At 45.3% G+C, this 26,822-nt stretch overlaps 2 protein-coding genes across 9 annotated transcripts in view; one reads left to right on the top strand and one right to left on the bottom strand.

Annotated features, from left to right (window-relative positions):
- The window catches only part of INTS9 (integrator complex subunit 9), a 61,260-nt gene extending 36,118 nt beyond the window's left edge, over window positions 1-25,142 (bottom strand). The window contains exons 1-8 of the mRNA XM_066545965.1: window positions 25,074-25,142; window positions 20,511-20,638; window positions 16,228-16,288; window positions 13,994-14,056; window positions 10,373-10,512; window positions 8,677-8,763; window positions 4,431-4,551; window positions 2,596-2,730 (exon numbers count right to left, since the gene is read on the bottom strand). Of these exons, the coding sequence (XP_066402062.1) occupies window positions 2,596-2,730; window positions 4,431-4,551; window positions 8,677-8,763; window positions 10,373-10,512; window positions 13,994-14,056; window positions 16,228-16,288; window positions 20,511-20,638; window positions 25,074-25,082 (744 nt within the window). The 5' untranslated portion in view covers window positions 25,083-25,142. The remainder of the gene's footprint in view (window positions 1-2,595; window positions 2,731-4,430; window positions 4,552-8,676; window positions 8,764-10,372; window positions 10,513-13,993; window positions 14,057-16,227; window positions 16,289-20,510; window positions 20,639-25,073) is intronic.
- A 389-nt stretch (window positions 25,143-25,531) lies between these two features.
- Window positions 25,532-26,822, top strand: part of HMBOX1 (homeobox containing 1) — a 110,946-nt gene continuing 109,655 nt past the window's right edge. For 5 of the 8 annotated variants that reach the window (XM_066547625.1, XM_066547621.1, XM_066547623.1 and 2 more), the window contains exon 1: window positions 25,534-25,693. The gene's annotated coding sequence lies outside the window, so the exon portion shown is untranslated. Of the gene's footprint in view, window positions 25,694-26,822 lie in introns of all 8 variants that reach the window. The other 3 variants (XM_066547622.1, XM_066547627.1, XM_066547628.1) reach the window with 2 other exon arrangements.

Here is a 26,822-nt window from a genome sequence, read left to right as displayed (position 1 = left end):
GAGCACAGGGAAATAAAATCAGGAATGGCAGAGTTTCTTCAGGCAGGACAGGATGAAAACAGTCACCAAACATTTTACACTTCACACTCCTCCACCTGTGGAAAACTAACTTGTTTTATTAAAGCAGAATGAAAATGCAAACCCATTTCTCTGCATTAGCAAACAGAGAGTAGATATTCAGAAATTAGATGCTAGTGTGACACTAAATACATATTCTTGACACTGAAAATGTAGCATGATCCAATCTTGATAAGGTAAAATCCAATTCTCTGTCTGCAGATTGGGAAAAGGTAACTTTGAGCCTCACTCTGGGTTGGGATGCCCTTCCCACAGCTACTGATTAAGCAAAAGTGGGCAACTGCTTGGCAGCTGTGTGGTATTTTATGGTTATTTACTCTCAATAAACAACTCTCGACAGTCTCACCAATCAGGAAAGATTTCTGCCAGAAGAGACAGATGAAGAAATTTCCTCTGCTGAACCTCCAAGACCACTGTAAGGTCAATTCCCCTGCTCACAACTCTCCAGAGCCATTCCGAAGCAGTTGAGAAGGACCCTGCTCTGTTAAACATGCAGGGGAGTTTCATATTAACTCTGACAGGAGTTGAAACTGTGCACCCCCTTGTAGGATCAGACCTGACACGTGAGATTTATCACAATCTTTGACTCTCTCCAGTGTGTCCATGAAAATGAAATGCCAATAATGCAATAAAAAATAATATGGAATCTGTCTGTGATAATGTACATAATGATTATGGTATATTAGATCCACATAATTTCAGATGCCATTGCACTGAGAGGGCCTGCATTGATTTTTGTGGGTTAATGTAAAGAATATGTCTTAAAAGGCTTTTAGTGACATGTCTGAACCTGTGCTGTCAACTGCTGTTCTCTACTTCAGTGGCAATGGTGTCAATCCAGCATCAGGAGAGGGGGAGGCAAAATTTCAATGGAAACCTTCTGCCAGAAGAACAGGGAACAGTCAGTGGTGCCAGGTCTAAATCCCAATTCACTGGAAAAGCAGCTCTGGATATGTTCAAAGTAAATTCTATTTTAAAACAAAATGCAGTGACTTTTTTCACACCCTGCTAAAAAAAAAAAGGGAATTTCATGATGAACTTTTCATCATGATCATATGGAGAACCAGGACAGACAAACAACTTCTCACTCCCTGAGGAACAACTGATTTGTTGCTCACAATTCTGACTCTGTGCCACTTGAGATACTGTTATCATTACATATTGTCTGTCAAACATCAAAGAGATGATGAAGAGCTGGTTGGAAGCTCCCAAAACCCACACACAGAAACACCAGATTGTAGCAGCCTGTGCTGGTGCTCCCAGGGATTAACACCAGGACAAAAACTATCCATTGTCCTCAAAAAGCATCTGGAAGCAAATGCAAGACAGTGATGATATGGGGTAACATCTGTGATGTGGTAAATAACAAGGAAAGTACAAACTGAATGGGATTTTAACTATCTGTTAAACTATTCCTTCTAAAGATGTGTCTGTGAGCAGTTCACTCACACCATTCTCTGCCACTGGGACTTAATTTCCTTAAAAACAGATTTTACCAGAAGCTTCCAGAGAAATGTTCACCTTTGGAAAATGATGAAGTCTGATCTGATAACCTGAATCCCTTTTCATGTCAGTGAGGAGAAAACATTCTCAGCTACCAAATTACTTTGTACAGGGCAAAGTTTCTCCTCACAGAAATGTTGCATTCACACATTATTAAATACTGCTGCTCCTTCTCTAGGAGGGGATGAGAGCACAGCCCAGGATGGAATGAGGCTGATGAGAAACAGGGATTTAGAGGCTCTGATACATTTTGTGCACCTAAGGATGGCCAAACTATTAAGGATCATTTATCTACTGTAGTTTCTCAGCTGAGAACAAGCTTTTAAGAGAGGGATGCTCAGAAGCAAAGCTCTCCAGCAGACACCCACCTTGGGGGAAATCACTTAGTGATCAAAAACCTGACACATCTTCTAAATTATTTTTAAATACCTCCTGCAATAATGCTTTTAACTATTTTGACAACTTCTGAAGCGCACGGCACTGCAAACTTCAAGCCTTTCTTTTCAGTAAGAATTTATGGATCTAGAGAGAATTAATTTACTGGAAATTACATCTACAGCACTATAAAGACTTTGCCCTTAGCAGAGCGGGGTGGAAAAGTTGGCAGCCACTGAGCTATCATTCCTCCTAAGGAAGGATGTTTCAGAAGTGATATAAAGCAGTCTGTGAACTGTCTGTGAAGATTGTTCAGTCAAATATGGATTTTTTTTAAAAGTCACTAATGCTCTTTTGTTTAACTCTATTGAAAATTTCCTCTCTAGAGTGAAAGACAATTCCACAGTTTTAAGTGAACATCAAATCACCAATAACAAAGAATTTTAGTTATCTTTCCCTCATAACTATTGATACCTGTCATTTGTCAGGGTATGTCTTATCAATGCCCATTAAGTCCAGGCACTGATAACGCAGTTTCCTTAGAGTAGCCTCTACCTTAAACCTGATCCCAGCTGGAATAACCCCTTTTTTTTGGAGCAAAAATTCCTCCTAAAGACTAAGAAAAGTCAGGGGCTGTACCTGAGGGTGTGTTGTAAGCAGAGAAGATCCTGAAACGTAAGAAACCTTTTCATAGTGTGACTGGATAATCCAATTGGAACTCCCAAGAGCATAGCCCGAGCTCAGAGGGGTGACCTGCACAGCACCAAACAGCTCCTGAAACACACAGTGAGGGACATAAACTTGAGAGAGCCCCAAAAGAAATCAGGACAGGTCATTTTGTCATCAGTGATAGTAATTTCAAAAGCAGTTCTGCTGCTCAAAGCCTTTGTGGAGCTGTTCTCCTGAGAACTGCATTTGCTGGTTTTACTCACCCATGTCTAGCAGGACACATGCTCTGAGAAAAACTTTTCCTGAGGCAGGGCCTCCATAAAGTCTCTCTTGCATGTGAATTTCATGGCATCTGAGTTCACACTGAACAATACCTCAAAATGAAGGAATCAATCTTGATCCTTGATCCTCTGCCTGTCTCTGCTGTATTGAAGAAGTTTGTGGGAGCTTTGCATCTTTGAAGAACGTTCTCCTTTAGTCAAATTAAATTGGTATTGGCCAGCAGGAGAGAAGGAAGGACAAGTACTTCTATATTGATATAAAAACTCTGCTTGGGTTGCAAATTTTACTGGGGAAAACAAACTTAACCTCAAACTCACTAGCTTTCTAACTTTATTTCTTTTCGAATGCTACCTGCTGGTAATTTAGCAACAACACCCTGCAAACTCAATCCACATTTTAGTTTCAGTGTAAGCAACTTTACAGTTGCCTACTTTCCAGGTATCATTAGGAATTGTATTCCTTCATCTGCACCCAGGAATGTGGAATACTTGTTTGGAGAAAGGAAAATAAACCTCCCTAATGTGATCTGCCTTCTGGTTACTGAATAATAGAACAAGCATCTGATTCATGCAATACAATGATTTTTCTAGTATTTCAATACATATTTGGATGCCTTGAAAAACAAGGCAGGGTGCCTTCATTCCTCAGAGTGTGTAAGCCAAAGCTCTAAAGTTTGATTATTTGAAAAGTTAGCTTTGGGAAGAGAAAAAATAGAGTTTTTTCCCCCAGTAACTACACAAGAATGATTGGCTCAGATACACACATCAAAAATTAAGGGAGATGCATCCACAGTGTGAGGACAGTCAAAAATTAACTGAAACAATCCATGGATAATGAGGAGTCACAACTTACTTTAACCCATATTTTTATTTTTTAAGGCCTTTGAGCAGCAAAAGCAGGTATCACAGCCCAAACAAGAGCAGGTTTCATGGCACACATATCCCAGTCCATATGGGATCTGCAGACTATGGAACTGTGGGTTCACCTCATTCTGGAAAATACACTGGATTATAGTCAACAGCATTACAGTCAATAACTGTTAGCTGGAAGCCCTGGGAAAGGAGTTTCTGAAGTTCACATTGAACCATTAGGTTTTGTTTACAGTCCCTAATTTACAGTATGAAACAAAGTGGAGGCTAAAGCACTCTAAAGATTCCCAGAAGTGAGATTGGGGAGCTGGGAAGGGGATGTGGCTTAGAGACAGAGAGGATATATTCACTCCCTGCATCCTCCCAGCTCTCAGTGGGCCAGCCATCAGCTCCAAATTTGAGGGCACGCTGCCTTAAAATTGGCCTCCCCAAGGAAGAGAAGAAACAAATGGAAATTCCCTGATTTCACCAAACAAGAGCCCTTCCTGGGAGGCAGACTGAGGGGCAGTCTGTGTAATCCTGTCTTGCTTGCCTGTGCCAGGGTAACTAGATCCAACCAACGCAGGATTTGGAGGGGGAAAGCTGGGGAACAGCTGTTGAGGAGTTGCTGAGGAGTTTTGGTGCTGCCCTGAGGGCAGCTGTCCAGGTACTCACGATTTTCTGGGAGTAGCCCACCAGCTGGATCTTGCTGAGGGCTGCGTTCACCTCAGGCATGGTGTAGCACTTCCTCCACATGGACACCTCCACTGCATCCTTCAGTGGGGCTGGCAGCAACCTGTGAACACCAGTGGGAGGTTCTGTGGGGATCCAGACAACAGCTGGTGCTGGACCAGCTTCTACAACCATTTATATTCTCCACATCTTTCATTTTACCCTTTTAAATTTTTATCTTCAGTGTGCCTGGTGCTTCAAAGTGAGGAGCAAAGCCACACTTCCCAGTCTGCCTCACCCTGAGGACTGCTCTCCTCCAGCTCTCTTTGCTGCTGTTCTGTCCAGCCCTTGCATCAAAGAAGTAGCTGTGATCAAGGTGTTACCACAACTCTTGGGGTATTTTCATCACTGATGAAAGGTGCTGGCTGATCTGAGATGTCAACATGAAATGCAACTCCAGCACTAGGATCTCGGATCAGTGTCTATTTTTTATATCATAATAATATCATTTTTTATATCACAATAATCTGAATAATACCCTAATAATCTGTAACAATCTGGTGATTAAAGTACAGTTACCAGATCACGAGCAGGGATGGCCCTGCCCTGATTTCTGCCACTGGTCTCTTCCAAGAGCACATGTCCCTGCAGCTCAGCTTCCCTGCCTTCAACCCCACTTCCCTTCTGAGTGCCCTGGCAGGGACACACGAGCTGACACTGCAGAGCTCTTTGAAATCCCCTCCACGGAAGTATTTAAGATGTTCTACACCAAAGTGAGATCCATCCATTCTGCTCCTCACAGACACTGCAAGTCAGCTGGCCGGCGTTGTCAAGGGAAGAAGTGAACTATAATGTCACAGGCTGGAAGAGGGATGGCTAACTTCTGGGAAATAAATCTTCCTCAGCAACATGAACTGAGGGAGGAAGCAGCACAGCTGCCAAATGCATAAGAAGAATAGGATTTTTTTTTTTGTATATTAAACCAATGCTAAATCAAAGGCTAATTCAAACCAATTTCCAAAGATTTATGGAAATTGGTCAAGTTTCTTTGATCAATTTGTTTAAAGGAATTTAATTTATTGTTATATCTACTAGGTCAGTGAACTCCTCCATAATTTAAGATACTGAAGAAAGGATTAAGGACAGCTCTTGCCAAGACCACAGCACAGGTCCAGAACGATAACTGCAATTCCAGCACACGCTGGCTGAAAACACCCTGTGCTTCAGGAAACAAACAAAGCCTTCAAGGTCTTTTTTGGGAAGTCGTAAGCAACAAAAGGAGACACAATGTGGAGAGTTGTCCACCACTGCACTGAAGCAAATTGCCTGTAAAAGCCTTTAACCTACCATAAGAAGCATTTAGTGTTGGATGCTTTCAGGAGCTTCTCTTCTGGGAAGAGGAAAATGTTTCTCCAGGTAATGGAGAAAGTGAGGAATTGTCCTTGGTGAAGGAAGCTTCTCTTAGCCTCGACTGTGGCTACACTGAAAATACTCTGATCCCTGGCAGAGACCAGTGGCACCAGTCTCCAGTGGTTCCATGAAGCTGAGTGACAACGAGGTGCTGGTCCCTCAGGTGCATTGAGTCTGTCATCTCACTTCTAAGATTCCCACAGAGTAACCAGAGGATATTTTGTGGTCTGGAATAAATCTACTGCCACCATGGCAACATCCTGTAAAAGATCACCTCCCAGCAGCCAGATGTGTGAGGGCAGATGCTGGGACAGCCATAAATGGGGAGGTACCACGAATCCACATGGTTGAGGATACAAAATTCACCCTTAAAAAACTCAGGGATTTGTATTTTCCCCTGGGATCTGCATGGAGACAGCCCCTCCTGGTCAATGCAAAGGGTGGCATTTAATGTATGATGTAAAATCCCAGAATTGTTTGAAGGGAGAGGAGGATGGCAGCACCAAACTACATCAGGCCACAGACTCTCTCGTGCCCTGCTCAGCCTCAGGAAACTGCCTGTTTCAAACACTTCAAAAGATATGGGAAACCATCAAACAAGAAGTCAAAAAAATGCCTTTCATAAGGCAAACTTCCTCTTTAGCCCCTGAATCCCCATCAGTGTGAAAGATATCCTGGCTGACATCTGCAGAGCTTCCATGAGACTGCTCACTTGAAATAAAAGCCAGTGGCAATAAAACAGGCTAAGCAATTAGTTCAGACTGGATCTGATAATGGAAAAATGTAAACCACTATAATGAACTTATTATATTTTATACAGTATTTGCATTTAAAATGCTCCAGTGCTTTATCTAATGAAGATGATAATACTTTGTGTTTTATACTAACTGTTTGGAGGAGAACTAGCTGAACTGTAAAGTAGTAATGGGGATTGATCAGCCTGAAAAATTAAAGTTAGGCTCAGAAGTAATAAGTATTCTGTTCTAGCAACAGCCAAGTAGGAAAAAAAAAAACCCAATTCATCAAGATCACATTTTCTTAAGTAACGGATGTCAGTCCAAGGCTGCATGTGCCATTAGCCAGGTGCTAATTTGGGGATCAGTAGATGTTTTGCTCTAATAATCAGTTCCATTCACGCCTGCGTGACACTTGTCACCAGGCATCTCAAAACACTTTGCAAACATTAATTAAAGTCCCCGGGTGCCCTCTGTGCTGGATGGGAGCTCTGTTTTACAGATGCACACAGAGGTGAAGGGGGAAACTCGGGGCACAGGTGGGGCAGAGGTGGAGAGGGAGGTCACATTTGTCCCCTTGTTCCAGCTCAAAGATAACATTGGTTCATACCAGCAGAGTGTTTTATATACAAATTTATGTTATTAAACTGATGTTTATAGCTCCCATCTTCCTGCTAGCCCTTTACAACAGCTACAGGATGGAACTGTGAATTTTGGAGGACATGCCCAGCAATAGGAGAGAGGAACATGTATTTTAAGTACCACTTCAAGGAAAAAAAGGCTCCAGTCTTCTACAGCAGCTGAATCAGAACAAAAATTCCCTCTCTGTGTTCTCCTCTGGAATAATCAGCAGCATGCAAAGTGCCAGGCAGCACTTTTCCTAAAATACGACCACCAGGAAAGTGACATTATATGAGCTGCAAGATATATGATTCTCCTTTAATCCATGCATACAAAACATGCCTGGTGTGACAGGAATGATGGCTCCAGTCCTCTCTCCCCACACACTGGGAGTATCAGCAGTGGCTCTGGGCAGGCCAGTGGACCCCAAAATTTAAAAATAAACCCCACTATTCTAAAAATCCTGCTGAACTTCAGTGTATTTAGTTTTGCTTTACATCCAAGTTGACATCTGCTTGTGTTCTTCAGAAGAGTGAGAGTTACAGTGTAAAGACTGCTCCTAAATTCAGCAGGGGAGCACAATATACAGCTAAAACTGTGATAATTTGGATTTTTAATTTTTGCTTCGTGATATTAGGAAATATCAAGGCTACTCTTCTAATGTAAGAAATAATTCACTTTTAGGAAACTTCTAAATCAAACCATCTTAAGATTTAGCAGTATAAAAAGGGAGATCAATTTAAAATGCACAAAGCAGCTTTTAAAAATAACTTTTTAATCAACCAACCCTATCTTTAAAATGTGCTAAAAACAAAACTGTCTCCTCCAAGGAACATGCTGTGCACCTGAAATTGTTTTTATTCCCAAGGAAAGCATCAGCTACAATTAGTAAACTGTATGGATGATTTTTAGATTCCATAGGCTTTCAAAACTTTGAGCATCTTGTTTTGATGTATATCTGGAATAATGGACATGGTGCTTCCAAATAAGCTTTTTTATTCAGATTTTAATTTGTTTTTAAGCTTTGAAAAGCCAAAAAGCCCACCTCTGCTGCTCAGGTGTAAAGATGGGAAGAAAGGTAACACCAGTGACCTCCAACAGCTGTGTCTTGACTTTCTTAGTATGCCAGCAAACATAAATGTAAATACCATTTAAATTTAAATTATTCTAATGCAGTGTCATTAAATTTAAAGAGTCTTCTCATTTCAACAACTTTTTATGATGTTACTACCAAAATCTCATGGGTTTATCTACCATCATGGAGCTGAACTGTGTGAGGGGAGATCAGGGGAAGCTCTGCTGTTACCAAGTCTTTCTGCAGAAACAAATTTGTGAAGTTGGAAAACCAACAATGTGCAGAAATGATTAAAGAAATAGGAAGTCACAGCAGCAAATCTCAAGTGGTGGGAGCTGAGCCATCCTCAAAGAGACTCCCAAACTTTGGTGCTTTGGCACAATCACCTTTCCTGGGACTCGTTCCTTACCTTTGCACCTCCTTGTTCTTCCACATGGAGGCAGACTGAGCCTTTGGCACGCGTTCAATGGAATTCACCAGCTCTTCCATCAGGAGCCTGAAAAAATCAAACCTAAATTAGCAGTGCCTCCTCTCACACAGGAGAGAACTTTGGCCCAAATCTTTCCAAAATACCACAGAAATTGTAACACTCGGAGGGGGGTTCTTCCCACAGAGGCCATGACCAGCACTGCCCCTGTTTATCCAAGGAGTGTTTCCAATTCCATCTGCTTGCAACAGAGGAGGATCTGGCCCACTGGGTTATGGGCTATTTGGATAATTTCTTCATTACTGACTGCTTGTGATAAGTAATGAGACAAAACACACAACAAAACCTCCTCAGCTGCTGCCTATCACTTAGGGAAACCAAGCATGCTGTCAGAGTGAACTCTCCTCATCTGCCAACGCATATTTGAGACAGGAAAAGGTGTCAAGCCTTAGGAATTGTCACTGCAGATTTCCCTGCCCAAAACTAAACAGCATTTGTGATTGTGTGCAGGCTTTCCCTTGAAGTTTGGAGCACAAGGACAGCATCTGGAATGACTTGGGGTGGGGAGAACCACACCAGTGCATTCTCCCACAAGACTGCACTTGCTACCTCCAGCTCTGGAGCAGTAAAACCCAGAGGTCTACTACTCGTTCCTATTTACACAATTCCTTTCACCTACAAGGGCCTTCGGTTTCTGTTTGTTTTCACACAATGGGGGAATTACTCTGGCATGGGAAGTTTGCACAGGACCTTCAGTGGACAAAGATTCCTGCCCTAAAGTGCTTACAGAGTAGTCCAGATAGGAGGGCCTAATCTGGCTCCTAATTACTGAATGTAGCAGCTCTGCAGGAGAGAGGAACAGAGCTCAGTTCCAGTTAGGCCTCACCTGCAGCATTTGGTGTTGACCCATCCAATCAACAAGACAATTTTGTAAAAATAAACTGGCAAGTTTGATGACTCTTCTGGTTTTGACTGCACTGTCATATCTTTTTCTATCTCAGTCTCTTATTTCTGCCATTTTTCTTAGTGCTTCTCTCTGGAGTTCAGAGCTCACATAGCTCAGCTGTCATTTGAGATGATGTCAGCCTGAATTCCTTTCTGTGGGGTGGAGGAAGGTGTGATTATATAGAATCATAAAATCCTAGCATGGTTTGGGTTGGAAGGGACCTTGAGGATCATTTAGTTCCAACACCTGCCATGGGCAGGGACACCTCCCACTAGACCTGGTGGCTCTAAGTCCTGTCCAACCTGGCCTTGAACACTTCCAGGGATGGGGCAGCCACAGCTTCTGTGGGGAACAAGTCCATTTTCTGATTGGGAAGTCTCCTTTTGGTTAAGGGGAACAGAGAAGAGCAGGAGAGCTCTTTGATCCATGGTTTTTGAAGGTCTGAAGTTGTCTATGTGGCAATTACTGAGGTGTCTCAGCCCACTCAAATTCCACTGTCCCACATCTATGGCCTGGACTCAACACAAAGCACCTGCTGGAAATGCTGATGGTTCCAGAGGTTGGGAAACATGGAGTTAACACATTTGCAGCACTAAGGACTTGGCTGGAGTTCAGCTCCTGCCTGAAAGCCTCTTTGCAACATTAGACACCACTCCTCTCCCCACATTGTCCTTTACACCTTCTCCTCAGCAGTGATGAAAGAGGAGCAGAGAATCTGAAGGGGCTTTTTACCTGCCAATTTGAACAGTGGGCTCTGTGGCATAAACTGTTCCAGTGAATCCTGTGTACTCTGTGATGTAGGGCAGGGCCATCATGCAGTGATAGTTGGAGATCAAGATTACATCCACTGTGGAGAGGTCAAGCAGTTCAGTCTGAAAACAAGAGCAGAGATAAGCAACTTGTAACCCTTTCGTGCAGTTTAATAAATGGCAGAAAAACTTCTATTTTTTTAAAGTTTATTGCAAGAATGTAACTGGTTTATAAAAGCATCTCTCAGCTGTGGCAAAGATTAATGTTGCCTTTAAATTAAGAAGATTTATTTTAAAAGCCCCCTAAAATTATTCCATTCTCCAACCTGGAGAAGAAACCACGTCCTGGGTTTTTCTGTCTTTCAGGTGATGAAATGGCTGCTGTTATGAGAGCCATGATTATTTTACTTGTAGCAAAGAACTGATGTATGCACCTCCTTAGGGAGGAAGAGACACCAAAATTTCTGCATCAGTGAATTAGGGTATCTCTTTTTTTTTATGCAGCACATCTTACTGTACCCCAAGAAAGAGATGAATGAAGATTGTATTTATTCATATGCTTAAAAATAATCCCCATATTTTCCCAAAGTAAATGTTTGGCATCTTTCTCATTCACATTTTCTACAGCAGGAGATAAAGCCCATTCACAGGATACAACAAAATGGATGGGTGGGCCCAATTAGTTTTGATGTGACAGTTTAGACAAGAGTTCTGAGGCTGAAAGAAGATTTCACACATTGTTAAAAGAATTTTAATTAGAAATATTTACTGGTAATGCTATAACACAAATGGTGTCAAGTCAGAAATTTACAAGATTACTGACCTCTAACTCAGTTATTATAGAGCAGCTAATGGAATTCAACACTCATCAAGCACATATTATCTGATTACAAGGCTTGGTCCAGCAATTTGAATAAAAAAGGCAAGAAAGTAGGTCAGTCTGCTTTGCAGAGGGCTGACACAGTGCTCTGGTGACAAGCTGCTTAACTCCTCCTAAGCACTCATGGTTTCAATCCATGATCAGCAATGATCTCTGAGCTGACAACAGGAGGTGAAACATCACCCTCAGCTCCATGGCAGGGCACCTTTTATCTTCCTGGGCTTCCAGGCAGGAACATACTCCTGCAAGGTATCAAAGGATCTGCTGAAGCCTGCTCCTGCCAAAGCTTGGATTGTCCACACCTTGGTTTGGACAGCTTTCAGCTGTGTCCAGACTGTACAGGATCAAATTCTGGACTGGTTTGATTGAGAAGGCCTTTAAAGACCAAACTGTTTCACCCAGGGACATCTTCCACTATCCCAGATTGCTCCAAGTCTCATCCAGCCTGACCTTGGACACTTCCATGGATCCAGGGGAAGCCATAGCTTATCTGGGAAGCCTCTGCCAGGGTCTCCTCACCCTCCTAGCCAAGAATTCCTTCCCAATATTCCATCTATCCCTGCTCTCTGGCAGTGGAAAGCCATTCCTTGTGTCCTGTCCCTGAACATCCCTTATCCCAAGTCCCTCTCCAGCTCTTCTGGAGCCCCTTTAGGCTCTGGAAGGGGCTCTGAGGTCTCCCTGGAGCCTTCTCTTCTCCAGGTGACCATTCCCAGCTCTCAGCCTGGCTCCAGAGCAGAGGGGCTCCAGCCCAGGAGAGCCCTCAGGAGGATACACACCAGCACTTTCCAACCTTTAGCACGCTGCATCTCAGCACCCTAGAAGCATTTACTGATAGCATGAAAAGGGTGTCAAAACCAAAACAAAGTGAAATCTTCCCTGGGGCTTCCAGCGATTTCACTGAAGTGCCTTTGAGCTGAAGAGGCTTAAAAATGTTTCTTGCATGTGAAGTGAGAGAGCAGAAAGTTGCCAAGCAAAGAGAGGGCTGCACCCTGCACTCTGACATATGTGAGAGCACTCTGCTGCTGAGACAGCCTCATCTCACCTTGTGGCTGCTGGATTAGACCCAAATCTTGGCTTGCTCTGGCAATGGTGTTCTGGAAGGGATACAGAGATTCTCTGGCTAACTGCTTCTGCAGACAAGTTTCTTCAAAAGAAGTGGCATGGAAGGAGATAAAGTAAAAGCCTCTTTCACACAAGCTCCCTCTTATCCCGTGTTGCCAAACAGCAGCAACACTTCCACTCTGTTTGCAGCTGGCTATGACTCCTGAACCTCCTGCAGACAGGTGAGCTCAAGGTGTGAGCTGGGTGTCACAGCAGATCTCTTTCCAGTGTTCCTGGAGGAGATGTGGCATCTGCTGGGAATTTTGGGAAACATCTCAGAGGCCATTTTTGAAGTTCCTGCAATGGTGATGTGCAGTTGGTTGTCATGTTCTGGTTGTAGGATGGGCTGCTGGGAAGCAGCTTTGTGCAGTGGTAACAGGAGTAAGATGAAGCAGTGACTCCCTGTCTGTCATATTCAGAGCTACACATGTGGGTATTTTCCAGCCCAAAATAACCAGAAAGTCTGGCTGAAGCACCCTAAACCCTAGCAGATAATCATTCCAAAGACATAAACCCTGTCCTTCCCAAGATCTGGGCCATAATAGCACTTTCTACACACACAGATGCTTCCCACATCCCTCAGTTTCACAGGACAGTAACCAAAAGGCTCACAAAAACTCAGAATTATTAGGGTTTTGGGCTGGTCTTTTTTGGTGTGATTGGATTATGACAATTCCAGCTGAGTTGGAATGGTTGTAATCTGTTGGAACCACTTGCCAAAACCAGTACCAGAGCTGCCAACTTGTTGGGAAGAATCAAGATGACAAGAGTGATGCCAGAGGTGAGTTCCATGAGATCCACACATGGGAACAATATTGCCAGAACCTCAGTAGGCTGACACAACCTTCCAGGAGTGTTTTGGGCTTCCTGTCTGCAAGGTCAGGCAGAAAGGAAAAAAAATTTTGCCCTCTGAACACACTGAGGAAAGGGATATATTCCCATGCTACTCTCCATTATTTATCCCCACCTCTCTCTGCTCAGCTTTTTATATCTTTATTTCTCCTACAGCACTCCCCATATCCACTGGGTGATTCCAGGTAATCCAAACATCTTCAATGGTCTTGCTTGCTTTTTCTAAATCCAGAAATTCCAGTAAAAACCAGCTTGAGCAGCCACTTGCATGTGGATGTGAAGGCTCTCAAAGAGGCTGTAAAAGTTTTTAACCTGAAAGTGCTGCTGGCAGAAGTGCAGCCAGCAGAATCCAACCTGGCTTAACCACAGCTGGCTCCCCAGGCATGTCCTGCATCTGTGGTTAGAGACAAGCAGCTTTCCTCACCTTCATGCCCTGCCCTCATCTAGATCAGCACATGGAACCTGTCAGTCAGCCCAGCTCAGTCTGGTTGTCTTTGAAAAGCCCACAAAAAGGGACAGTTCAGTCTTATTCTTGTGTCAGATTATTTGTTCAAGGAGACCTTCCAAGTCTCCCAAAACCATGGTTGAAAAGGGTTGTTTCCATCCTTTTTCCAGTGTCATAGGGCTTGAAAGCACCTTAACAACACAGAGTTTTAGCAGTATTAATACTGAGTATTAATAAATTAGCAGGAACCTGGTAATAATTTCACAGGTTTCTCCCATGTGATTGAATGGAGTCAGATTTTTCAGTAAGGCTTTGAACAAACTCACCTCTGGCAAGCAGAACTCAGGCACAGAGTCTACAAACACATGGCCAGAGCACTCCTTCAGTTCCTGTAAAAAACCACACCAACAGAGGAGGCACAAAAATACAACACAGTGTTAGCCAAGGCAGCACATTTTGGATTTTCTAGACACTTTCTTTATCACAGGTAATTTCCAGCCCATTACTACAGGACATTTATCCCCCTTCTAGACACGGTTTGGTGCAGGCAGATCTGCTGAAATTGCTTTCATAGCAGATGAGGCTGCTTGGTACCTGAAGGGATCAAATCCTCCTTGGGAAGGACAGAGAGAGCACTCTGGTAGGTAAAGAAAGAGCCCTGGGAATGACCAGGAAGGCAAGTTTGGAATTGGTTCCAAATAACATCCAACCTCTTCTGTCTTACTAGAACCTAAGTACAATTTATAGCCCCTGTCTCAGAGTATTTGATGACACAACTTTTGGGGATCTAATTTCCACATGGCACATTTTGTTGAACTCTATTCCCTATTTTCTTCCTCTTTTTTAAGGCTGACATCAAAAACTTTTGTCACATGAGAAGTCACATTCCTCAGGGGTGGAACAAAAACATTTCCAACTCTACTCCTAGCACAACTCACAGGTTCCCTACCACCCACCCTGCCTTCTCTCCTGTCCCAAAGCAAGTGGTCTCAGCCAGCTTCAGACTGACAGAATTAAAGATTGAATCCAATTCTTAATAATTACAGTGCACCTGCCAACTAATAACGAATGAGCAATTACATCTAGTGGCAGAAGTCTCCTAACCTCATCTCAAGGGAGTTCAAAATGATTAAAAGTAGATCACAGCACATTTCAATGCCTCTCCAGGACTGAAGTTTTAAAACTGAGTGCTGTAACAGGAATGTCCACCTCACATGATAAAACACCCCCCTTTGACTCCTTCCCTTGGCTTTTTCCAGCATGGGTCAAAGAATTTACCATTCCAAGCACTTACAGTAGTCAAGGTGAAGTTAAGAGATGCTGCCTTTGAATTTTTAACATGATTTCCCTTGCCATTGTGTGAGTTTGGAGGTTTCTCCTGAGCACACATTGCAGCAGCAGCATCCCAGAAATTTAAATATATTCCAAATAAAACTACAGTGACAATCTGTCCGTTCTTTGGAGCCCAAAGCTCTGACACCAAAGCTGGGGTTCAGGAGACACAAATTTCCAGGGAATTCAAACTGAGCAACTCCATTTCTGCCCCTGAGCCTCTGCAGCCCTGCAACTGCCAGTTAGCAAGTGCTCTGAATAGAGCTGTTACTATTTTACCAACAGAAATGCTGCCTGCACAGTTTCTTTTGTCTCCAATGAGAAGAAAAATCGGGTCTTTAATCTATGATCTTCAGCTCCCTTGTCTGTAAAAATCAGATCAATCCATTTTGTCCACCTCAAAGTCCCCTACAAAAGCAACTATTATCACTGTTTGCTTTAATGTTCCCATAGTCAGAGAACAGTCTATTAAGCATTTTCTCCACTGGTACCTATTGCTGCCCACATTTGAAATGTATCTGCCTATTTTACTAACATCTGACATATTTTTGTGCTCATTGTTCCCTTATGGCAGATCAAGCTGGCCGCTGCAGTGCCAAGTTTTGGTTGAAGCCTCAGATAAATTCTGCGTCCAAAACTGATGCAATGAAAAGAGGGGGGAAAAAAAAAAGAGCAATTCTGTGTCTCTCATGTTGCTGAGGAAGTTCTGTGTCTTAGAACCAGGAGGCTGGAGATAATATCCTCCCTGCTATGTCCAGCAGCAGAACACATGTTGATTTCAGAGGCCAAAGCCATGCTTTTCCTCTCTGAGAGACCTCCCATAGGCAAACCATTGCCTTTCTCATAGCTCTGCCTGAAAAAGGGTATGAAACCAACCTCATTTATAGGCATGCTCTGAAGCCTCAGTGTCAGAAAAGTGAGACTGTGGAATAAAAGGCACTCTAAGAAGGCGAAGCACTATTATTTATGGAGCTTCATGAAATACAAAAATATTCATACTGACGACTTCTGCATTTTAAGCAGATTTTTTTATAATCTAGGCTACCTCTGAAGCCTGAGAGTTGCTATTAGCATTTTGTTTCAAAACGTTCTCTGCTCTGCAAGGACATCCTGGCTGCTAGAGGTACACAGAGAAACCTTTGGGATGAGTCAGCTCCTGCAGCACCAGCTCTCAACCTGTCAGGTGGCTTTTTGCATGGCAAGAAAATTCCAAGCATCACTCCTGTACCTTGTCCAGAAACATGCTTCCATCTTTTAAAACCCAGCCAGGAAGTTTGGAAAGCCTGGGGCTGTGGAAAGAAAGAAAGAAGAAAAATTATTTCAATATGAACTGAATTATTATCAGTGGCTAAGCACAGACCTTCTATTTGGTGTCATACAGGCAGAGAACACAATTCCTGTCTGAGGGAAGTAACAGTCCCAATAAAACAGACAGACAGTTTCACTGTGGTTAAGTGTTCACCAAAATGACTTTTACAAATCATGATTATGACACTTATAAGTAAAAATAAATCAGAGGACAAAGCACACAGGGAGTTTTTAGTCATTTATGGTGAGGATTTTAAAAAGGCTCAGTGCTGCTGAGTTCCCTGTGGTGAAAGTGGATGAATAAACAGAAGTTAGGGCAGCAACAAACTCTGTGCTCGAAACAACAGAAAAGCACCATAAAACTGTTCTGGGACAGAGGACAACAGACAAATATTCCCATCAGCAGTGGCAGGGAAAGACTGATGCTCTGGACTGAGTCATTTATAGACACAGGTTGGGATTTTATATCCACATAAAGCATGGCTTTGTGCCTGGGTGTCACCCTGAAGAGCCACACCAACAGCTGTACAGGACACAGGGGCAAGGAGGCTTTGCTGTCAACTGCAGGTTCTAAGCAACAGCAGAGCCCCTTTTTTCATTGTTTCAAATGCTAATAAAGGAATTTAAAGGTAGACTGAGTTTACAGCAGTAATGGCTGCAGCATTTCTTGCTACATAACTGAGAGACTTATTTATATTTCACAGTGACATCTGATTTTTGTATGAGCCTACACCTTAGCTCTAAAGATACTCTCTGCCCAGACTGAAGTTTATTTACACAAATAAAAAAAACTATTGAGTAAACAAGAGAATTGAACCCACCTGAAACCAAACCCTGCAACAAGTTCAGATTTGGACACAGAACCTGGTTGCAATGCACTTTGCAAGTGCTGTGCACTAAGCTCTACAGCAGGCATATCCTAAAAGCACTTTCAAATTCAACATCTTGAACTTAGGAAGTGATTCAAGGAATCACTCAAAGGAATGCTGTGTTCAGACTAACAGCAGTATAAAAGAACAAATTCTGACACCCCAGTAAGTCACAAGGAAGGAAAAAGGGGAATCCATGAGTCAAGGAATGAAGGCAGAAGGTAAGAGGTGAGAGCAGAAGGATCTGTCATGGAGGAGCTGTGCCAGAAGGGCAATTCCCTTCTGAGGATAAAGAGCAAGGCTGAAGAAATCTGATGACAGAAAAGATGAAGTGACTAAATGTGCTGCCCAGTGGATTGTTCAAAAGCACAATTTAGGAGCAGTAATTTGGAGACTGAGGGGGCTGAGTAGAATTGGTGCAGTGAGTCTAAAAGAGTTATGAAAAAAGCAAGAAGAAACCACTCTGATATGGAATAACTCTGTCAGATACAGGGGGATAGGACAGGAAGCTTGGCTGGAAGGGCCACCTGGAGGGCTGCAGTCCAATGTCTCAACACCAGCACAAGGTCAGGTCAGTGCCTTGTGCCTTGCAAATCCCTGGATCCATCTGTGGTTTCAGCAGCATGAGGCAGAGCAGAATAAACTTCACTTTTTTGTCCTACTCCCCATAATTTAACCTAGCAAAAGTTTTGCTTTATTCATGATGAAAGGGCACTAAACTTGTACTAAACTGGCATCCACTGAGGAGTGAAGAGTCAGGGGAGGCAAAATGAGCAGGTGTGTCTTGTGTGTGGCTGAAAGCAGAACAAGCAACACAGGACAGAAAGGACTCTTTACCTTGAAGCCAAGAAGCAACACAGCTCCTCCTGACATCGTTTTGACATTGTAATAGAGTGATTGATTAATCCAAAATAGCTGGAACTGTCCCATAAATAATGTGAGCAAGTGTGTCATGGCTAGACAGGAAAGGTTAAGAGCTCCCCACATGTTCATTTCACCGTTTTGCATTTGACTTTGGTGCAAGGGAGAAAACTCCAGTTGACAAACCTCCTTTAAAGTACAGGAGCATAAAGGGCTGGGCAGCTGCAGGTGCTCAGCACATGCTCCATGGGCTGGTGAGAACAGGGAATGCCATTTCCAGGGCAAGGGGGAATCTAAATACCTTTGCACTGGCATTTCTTTGAGGAGCAAAGAACTCTGAAAAATGCCCAGTCCCTTTAATGCCACAAACACTGCAGCACTTTCCTCTCTCATAGATTAGAGCACAGGCTCTCAAAATATTTGCTCAAGGAGGGTCCCATGCCAGGTAGGACACAGGACTGAGCTGTGTAGCAAAGATCCTCTGTAATATCACACCTTTGGGCAGATCACATACTGAGATTTGCAGAATCCAAAGGGTTCATGGATCCTGCTGGAATCTCTGGCTAAAGACAGCAGAGAGAAGCATGGCTGCTCTCAGGTTAAGGTCTCACTGATGTCCATCTCCAATAAACACATCAGGTTCTGAGAGGATACAGCTGGACAGAACACCAGATCTGTGTTCAAATCCCTCAGGCAGTCAGTCCTTCCTGTCACCTTACCTGGCATCTGATGACAATGTCAGCTCTCTGTCACCCCATGTTGTGTTGATAGCACACATTTGAATTTCAGAGGTGTTTGGACATCATGGTAATGGACTCCTAATCTCAAATGGTACAACTATGAGTACTACAGAGATAAGGACTTTGCAGTGGCAGCCACATTCCTCCTCACATTTCTGACTTATTTCCACAACTCTCTGCAGGACACCTGCTGTGCAGAGGAGATCAATTACTTGCCCAAGTCCATGTGCTAAGGCCAATCCTTGCTCTAAGGGGTGCTCAGTCAACTCACCGACAAGATTGATTGGATTTAAATCCAAATGTTTGCTCCAATTCCACTGGGCCATCAGGGGTCAAATCTGACATCCTCTCTTATTGAGTTTGAGTCATTTTAGTGCCGACATTCTGGAGGGGCTTGGGGAATTCCAGGTTGTGACCTGCAATTTGGCTGTTCATTCCCAGGGTCTGCTATCAGCAGACAAAGCTGCCACATCCCAGGGGAAAGCTGATTCCTGCTGCTCTAAAGAACCTCTTAAGCCTTTGTTCAATCACCTCATTTTGCTACTTCTTCCTCTCTCCATTTCCTTTTTTTGGGGGGGGGGGGTGGGAGAAAGCAAATGCAAGGCAATTCTGTTTGTACCTGGATTTCCAAAATTTGCTGGATCTGTTAAAAATCTATTACTGCACCAGTTGGTGCAGTCAGCAGCTGCACTATGGAATGGGACAAAAATGGGCTTTCCACACTGATCCCTCTGAGGGCATCTGTTGCCTCTCTACAGCACATCCTGAACTCCAGGTTCTTGCAGAACAATGCCCACATTGTCTATTCCTTTCCTCTACTTTCCAAAAAATAAAAAATCATAGGAAGTGCTGGACAAGCTGCTTTAACCTCACTTGGTCACTTAGGAAACTCCCTTTTCCAATTGTATTTTCCCCCTCTCAATCAAGCCTTCCCTGAACCCAGAATGTTCCTCACTTATTTCCTTGTGGATCAAAGTTACTGAACGGCTTTTGAGAAAACTCCTACTCCTCCCCATCACTGAGAGTGACTCATTCCCACCTTTCCAACTGCTAATTTTTGTCATTTATTCCATTTACACAAAACATGCCAACCTAACTTACTACCCAAATTAGTCTAAAAACCTGGGGAAATACAACTTTGCAGCAGGGCACAGAAAGGAGATCTCAGGATTCTGTTCTAGACTCTATTTTTGTTTCTCTGCTGTTCCAATCCCATGCCCAGCTGCACAGCCCTTTTATTTATTTAACTTTTTAAAAGGGAACAATTATGCCATGCAGGCAACTGACAAGGGCTGCTAAGTGCTATTTTTCTTTGCATTAGGCCGTGCTCTGAAGAACAGCCTGAGAAGATGGTGGTTAAACAGGACTTGCTGGGCTCCACGCACTCCATCTCAGTTACCCATTTATCTCATCTTGCATGAAGAAGCCAGAAAGATGACAGATATGTGACCTCACTTGTGCTGAGCAGTTGCAGCAATACTTTACTGAAGCTTAGAATAAATTATCTAGAAAAACCAATCAATAAATCCATAAAATGTCTTCCGTCTACCGAGCCAAAGGACGTTATTTTGATAAAGAGAATTTTTAAGTGAACAAAGTCTATTTATGATATCAGATGATGCTGTTCATTTGTACCCATCCCCTCCCTCCTTCCAATACACCATTTCAGGCACAGCACTCCAACTGCAACCCAAGAAGATGCAGACTAAGTGCTGACAGGCCACAGAACTCACCTCTGGACCAGAGGCAGGGGGAGGAAATTGAGGGTAGACGTCATATCCAGCCCACAGTCCAGCATGATGGTGGTGGATTTGAACTTGAGCACGTTGCATGGTAAGGTTGGATGTCCTGACAGGCAGTACTGGAAGAAGAATGAGGAGGAGTTACTCAGGACCCTTCAGACCATGACCCTTCCCTGCGTGCTGGGCACGGTGAAGCCACACCTTGAATCCAGTGCCAGCTCTGGGTCCCTCACTGCAAGGACATTGAGAGGCTGGAGGGTGTCCAGGGAAGGGAATGGGGCTGGGGAAGGGGCTGGAGCACCAGGAGGGGCTGAGGGAGCTGGGAAAGGGGCTCAGCCTGCAGAAAAGGAGGCTCAGGGGGGCCCTTGTGGCTCTGCACAACTCCTGACAGGAGGGGACAGCCAGGGGGGTCGGGCTCTGCTCCCAGGGAACAGGGACAGGAGGAGAGGAAATGGCCTCAAATTGTGCCAGGGGAGGTTCAGGTTGGACACCAGGAAGAATTTCTTCATGGAAAGGGTGGACAGGCAGTGGGAGGGGCTGCCCAGGGAGGTCTGGAGTCCCCATCCCTGGAGGTGTCCAGTGAATGACTGGATGTGGCACTCAGTGACAAGGTGGGGTCAGTCACAGGTTGGACTCGATCATGGGGGTCTCTTCCAACCTCAGTGATTCTGTGAATGGAGTTCACAAACTGTCTTTCCCCCCTTGTTTTTAAACACAGCTCCTTACACACCAAAATAAACCATGACTGCCCATGAATCTGTGTCCCCTGAGATTTCCCCATGTCAGGGTATTAAGGGGCAGATTTTCTTCACTTTTTCTGATCCCAAGGGTTGAGTGGATGGCAAAGCTTTTCTCTCTGGTTTAGGACACATGCAGAATACCTTTTTTTCTTGCAATCACCTATTTCCCCCAAAACCCAGGAAATCAGCTTCTTCCAAGCTCAGTCCTCTTGGCAAAACTAGAAAATTTAAAAATGACTCGAGGTGGACAGGGAGGCAGAGAAGCCCTGCAGGAACACCAGTTTTTATTTTGGTAAGAATCCTGCCCCAACAACCCCTGCACAGGTGCAGCAGCTGTGGGGCAAGTTCTCACCTGCTTTTTGTCTTGCTAAACACAAACAGGAAGCAGGAGGGACTGGGCAGCCCCACCTGAATGGAAGGGTTTGTGTATCCAAATCCCAAAGGCTTTGCAAGCTTAATGAGCCGGTGAGCAGGTGATGTAGGGGGCACTTGAGCATCATTGGGATGCAGCCACCTCCTGTCTGCAGTGACAAACATTTAACCGGGAGCTTTGAGGGAGAGCAGAACAGAAAGGTCGCCTTTGAAACGAGGGATTAGAGACAAAGGTCTGAGCGCAGCGTGGCCACCTCTGCGGGAAGGTTCCTCTGCCCCGAGGAGGGGTTTTTGCATCTCCACTCTCCCAAGTCCGGGTATCTGGCAGCACAGCCACGCTCAGGTGGTCAAATTGGAGCTTTTAAATTCAAGTTTTTGTCAATGGAGATGAAAATTATCACTTGTTCGGCCGTGCACTGCACTAAAAACAGACTTGGTCTTTTTCTAAGTCATTTATCCCTTAAGCTTGTGTTCTATACTTCCCTCTACCAAGTGGGAAAAAAGGGAGATGAATAATTTTATTTTCTACCTCTGCTCACAATAATGTTAACACAGGATTGCAACTGTCTGGATTAACAGCCCTCAAGAAGTCTATTTACGTACATTCCTCAAAAACCTGCTTTAAACTATATTTAAATAGTGAAACCGACTAAGCCTCAAATATTAAATTTAAAATATCACAGAGAGTTTTGTTTTAAATTCACAAAGCCTTAATTATTAAGGGGTTACATCACACTTTGTCTTTCTTTTAGTAAAGTTTAATAAAAATATGTAAAGCCAAGCTGGTGAAGGAGTGAGGAATTCACTTGGTTTATTCACAAATGTAACACTCTCACGTGAAATTAAGTTCTCACCAGACCAGAACTTTGACAAATGAAGCTATAAATTGAAGTAAATAGAAAGAAATGAAGGGAAAAATAAGTTCTATTTTTGTGGCTTTTAAACTATTGGTAATTAAAAAAGGCAATGAAATATCACCACTTTTATCAGCAAAATATTTTCTTGCCTTTTTTTGTAACCATGAGTGGTATCATGACCCTTACATCTATGACCTAACTGGAAAATCTTCCTTTTTTCCTTCTTTAAAAGCAGCTAAAATCATCTCTCTCTGTGGCTGTCATGTTGAGGTAAATGGATTCCTGGGAGTCAATGGATTCTTTCTACCAGATTCAAACAAAGTGACAGAAAAATAAAAAAGGCAATTTATATTTTCTATACAGCTGTTTGCACAGGTGACATTGCTGGGCCTGCACCTCTGTTAGAATTTTGGATTAGGAATCCAGGAATAGAAATGTTTGCACTGTGTGTGTCTCTACACTTTATAAATGTGATCATTTCCACACAGTTTATATGTTACTGTTTAAAACAGATCCAGAGCTTTCACTCATGTTCCTGGCTGGACTAAAATGCAAGTTTTTTTATTCCAAGATTTGCTTGCTTCCAGCTTGATTCCCTCATGGCTAAAGGCTGGTGCAGCCAACACACAAAGGTGCCTCATCTCCTAACTCCAAAAGTCACATAAAAAAATAACACAAAACACACAAAAGGCATAAATATGCTCAGCTCACAGCTCTCCTGGCAGGATTTGCAAATTGGATGAAAGTTTGGCAGCAGGGGACAAGTTGAGGGGCTGGTTCCAGATGCTCAGGGCCTGGGAGAGGCAGGTTCTCCACAGACATCCCATTCCATGAGCACCTCATGGAGGGCAGAGAGATGGTGGCTCAAACTTGCAGCTCCAAAACACTCAGAGCTGTGCAGGTTAAAGGCAGAGCTTGGAATTCCAAGTGAAGCAAACAAATCCTGCAGTGCATTCCTCCAGTATTAGTATCACATGCCAGCTTAAAATCTGGGGGGAAATGAGCACTGAGGCTTGCCTGAGTCAAAGCACATTTGAGTTGTGGGAGTCTGAGGTTCTCACTGGATTCTGAAGCAGACCTGGAGTCAAAATCCCAGAATGGTTTGGGTTGGAAGGGACTTTGAAGCTCATCTTATCCCAACCCCTCTGCCATGGACAGGGAACATTCCTCACCTCTACCCTGTTCTTCCAAATTCAACCCAAATCTATGAGAAAAGAGGATAAAAAGCATCTGACTCCTCTCCTTACAACCCCAAATTTAGACACATCTCCAGAGAAATATAAGGTGAAGAATCTCATCTTATAATTCTCACTACCTAAATTTAAAAACTGGTCTAAAAATGCTCCGACTCCAGACAGTTTGTATTTCCCTTCTCTCTGTCCCCATGCAAGACTCTAAACATTAAAAGAGCTCTGCATTTCCATTGGGGTCTTTAAATAAAGATTTTCCAGTTTGCTTTTCCCCACTGAATTCTATCAGCCTCTACAATCACACCCAGAAGTGCTTGACTTTGTAGTGTTTGTCCCACTGGAAATATTCATCCCTGCACAGATCCTTATCACACAGGTGAGATTAAGCAGGATCAAGCTCCTTGACCACCTGCCTCTGGAATTAATTGTACACACTTCCAGGGAGAGTACTTTCCTAAAAGTGTTAAAACAGCACATTTATTTCTATGAAGCTTTGTTATAACACACTGCTCAGTCTCAAAACCAAGAGACAATCTTTAATTGAATAACGGTGTCACTTCAGATTAAATAAATCAAATATTATGCTCAGGTATGTTGAAAACTGCTTGGGTTTTCACCTCCAAACCAAGAACTGCAGCACATTATGTGAAACTGAAATTTTTCCTGGAAAGCAAAGCAGCTTCTGAATCCAAGGTCTCCAGGAAAGTGAAACAGTTCAAGAGAGGAGACCAATATCATGGGCCATGTACTTTCTGACAGAAGACTGTCATATCAGAACCAAAACCCCTGTCAGAAGCAAGGTTGGCAAAGCTGTTCCAGGCTGATTTTTTATTTCTGTTAGCATTTCTCTGCATTATCACACAAACCACGGGCATTTATTCACGTTCCTTGCAGAGCCCAGCAGAATCCACACGTGCAGGGGGGACAGCTCCACGCCAGACTCATGTTTAAGGCTAGGAAGGCTGAGAAACATTTTCTCCTCCTTCTCCTCCAGAATCCTACTAAGATTTGATCCCATCCAACACCTCAAACCTTGGTAACCCCACCCCCCCTTACCCTCCTCACTCAGGGCCGACCCCCGCCTTCCCCCACACCTCAGGGCCGACTCCCGCCCCTCTATCACCCCCTCATCCCTCAGTCCACCCACCAAATCCCTCAGCATCTCCTCCCCGCCCCACTATCACCCCCTTATCCCTCAGTCACCCCCCCCCCCAACTCCCTCAGCATCTCCTCCCCCCTCTTTTCCCTCAGGCCCCCCTCCAGCGCCTCAGTTTCCCCTCACGCCCGGCGAGGCTGAGACTGCGCAGCCCGGAGGCGACCGCGGGAGTCCTCCCGCCGCCGGGGGAAGGCCGAGCCCCCTCCCCGCCCTCATGGCCGCCCGCCTCGGGCACTCACCAGCTTCATCGCGTCCCCCGGTTCTATTTACCGGGACAATCCTGCCCCCCTTCCTGCCCGCCCCGCCGCGCCCCGGGGCATCATGGGCGTTGTAGTCCCGCCTCCCCTCCGCCCTAGATAACGTCATGGCCGCCCGATGCGTGCCGGGAGTTGTAGTCCGCCCCGAGCGCAGCCCCGCCGCCCCATTGGCGCGCCGCGCGCCCGCGGCACGCTGGGAGCTGTAGTCCCGGCTCCGCGGGTCTCCCCGTCACCCTGGGGAGGGGGGAACTACAAGTCCCAGGGTCTCACAGCTGCAGCAGGTGGGGGCTCGGATGTTGATATCAACATGGCGCTTGTCAGACAGACAAAGACAGTCGGTCTGGTGTGATTGAGCCAAAAAAAAAAACCACCCCAAAAAAAAAGAGAGGGAGCGGGCGAGGAGGAGGGAGCGGCAGGAGGAGCGCCGGGCGGGGAGGGGGCCGTGTCCTCGGGGGGCGTGGGGGGGCTGAGGGATTTCCTCCCCCCTATTGTTCTCGTCCCTCCGCGCCCCCCGTTAATCTCCCCTCAATCTGGGGCGGGCGGGGGGACCCCCCCAGTTCCGCCCGTCCATGGTGAGGCGGGGGCGCCGGCAGCACCCAGAGGTGAGTGTCGAGGGGGGATACGGGGGGGTGAGCGGCGGCGGCGAGGGGAGGGGGCGGGCGGGTGGGTGGGCTGGAGGGAGGGAGGGCAGCGGGAAGGGGTCCCCCCTCCGCCGGCACCGCCGGGAGTCGCTCCGAGCCGGAGAGCGGGATGTGCGTGAGGGGGGCAGCCGGGGGTGGGCAAGGGTGGGCAGTGGCAGCCCCTCAGCACGGGCGGCAGAGTTGGAGCCGCGGCTTTGGGGGGCTCCGCGGGTGCCCCGGATCGGGGAAGGAGGAGGAGGAGGAAGGTGTCCCCGAGAGGCTGCAGCGGGAGGGCAGGGCACCTTTGGGGTTCGCTGTTCCTGCCATTTGTATATTTATTTTGATTCCTCCCATCTCCCGGGTCTGGGGCACGGAGTGGCGGCCGCGGAGCCCCCCTCGGCCTGGGTGGGTGCTGCGATTTGGGGGTGTTCGGGTGTTGTTCGCCGCTGAGTTTTGGGGTGGGCTGGTGCGACCCCCGCCGCTCCTGTCCCGGGGACCCCCGGGGACGGCGGGGGAAGTAGGGAGGCTCCGATCTGCGGGGATGGAGCCGGGCACGGAGCCCCCTCGCTCCGCCGGGGAGCTCTGCCCTGTGCGAGGGCTCCGGGGGTCTCCTTTTCGGGAGCTTTGTGGCACTGGAGGTCGGGGAACGGGGCTCAGGGGTGCCTCAAAACCCGCCGGCTCTCAGATCAATCTGGCAGCTCTCGGGGCTTCGGGAGGTTTTCGGGAGGGCAAAGGCGTGAAAGCCCCGAAGGGTGTCGGTGTGCCGGAGAGTTTAACGTGGGAACGGGTGGGGGAGGAGGAGGACCCGGAGGGAAGTCGTTCCCAAAATGTGCGAGGAGAACTTGGGTGGGGTGTCAGACGCTTGTTTGTTTTGTACTTCTTGGGAAGAGGTGGATGAATGCTTTTGTGTCCCGTGTCCGGGATGGTTTTGGGTCAGAACGGTTTGACCGCAGGAGCGGTCGGGGGAAGCGGCAGGACATTTCTGCTGGAGTGTTTGCCTCAGCTTCGGGGTTAAAACAAAACAAGATGCGAGTGTGTTTAGGTGCAAAATACACATCCGAGCCAGACCCCGACGAGTTCCTCGACCTCAGTTTTGTCTGATGGGTTCTTT

This window comes from Molothrus aeneus, chromosome 3 (genome assembly GCF_037042795.1).
Source record: "Molothrus aeneus isolate 106 chromosome 3, BPBGC_Maene_1.0, whole genome shotgun sequence".
NCBI lineage: Eukaryota > Metazoa > Chordata > Aves > Passeriformes > Icteridae > Molothrus > Molothrus aeneus.
This window is presented reverse-complemented; position numbering and strand designations above follow the sequence as displayed.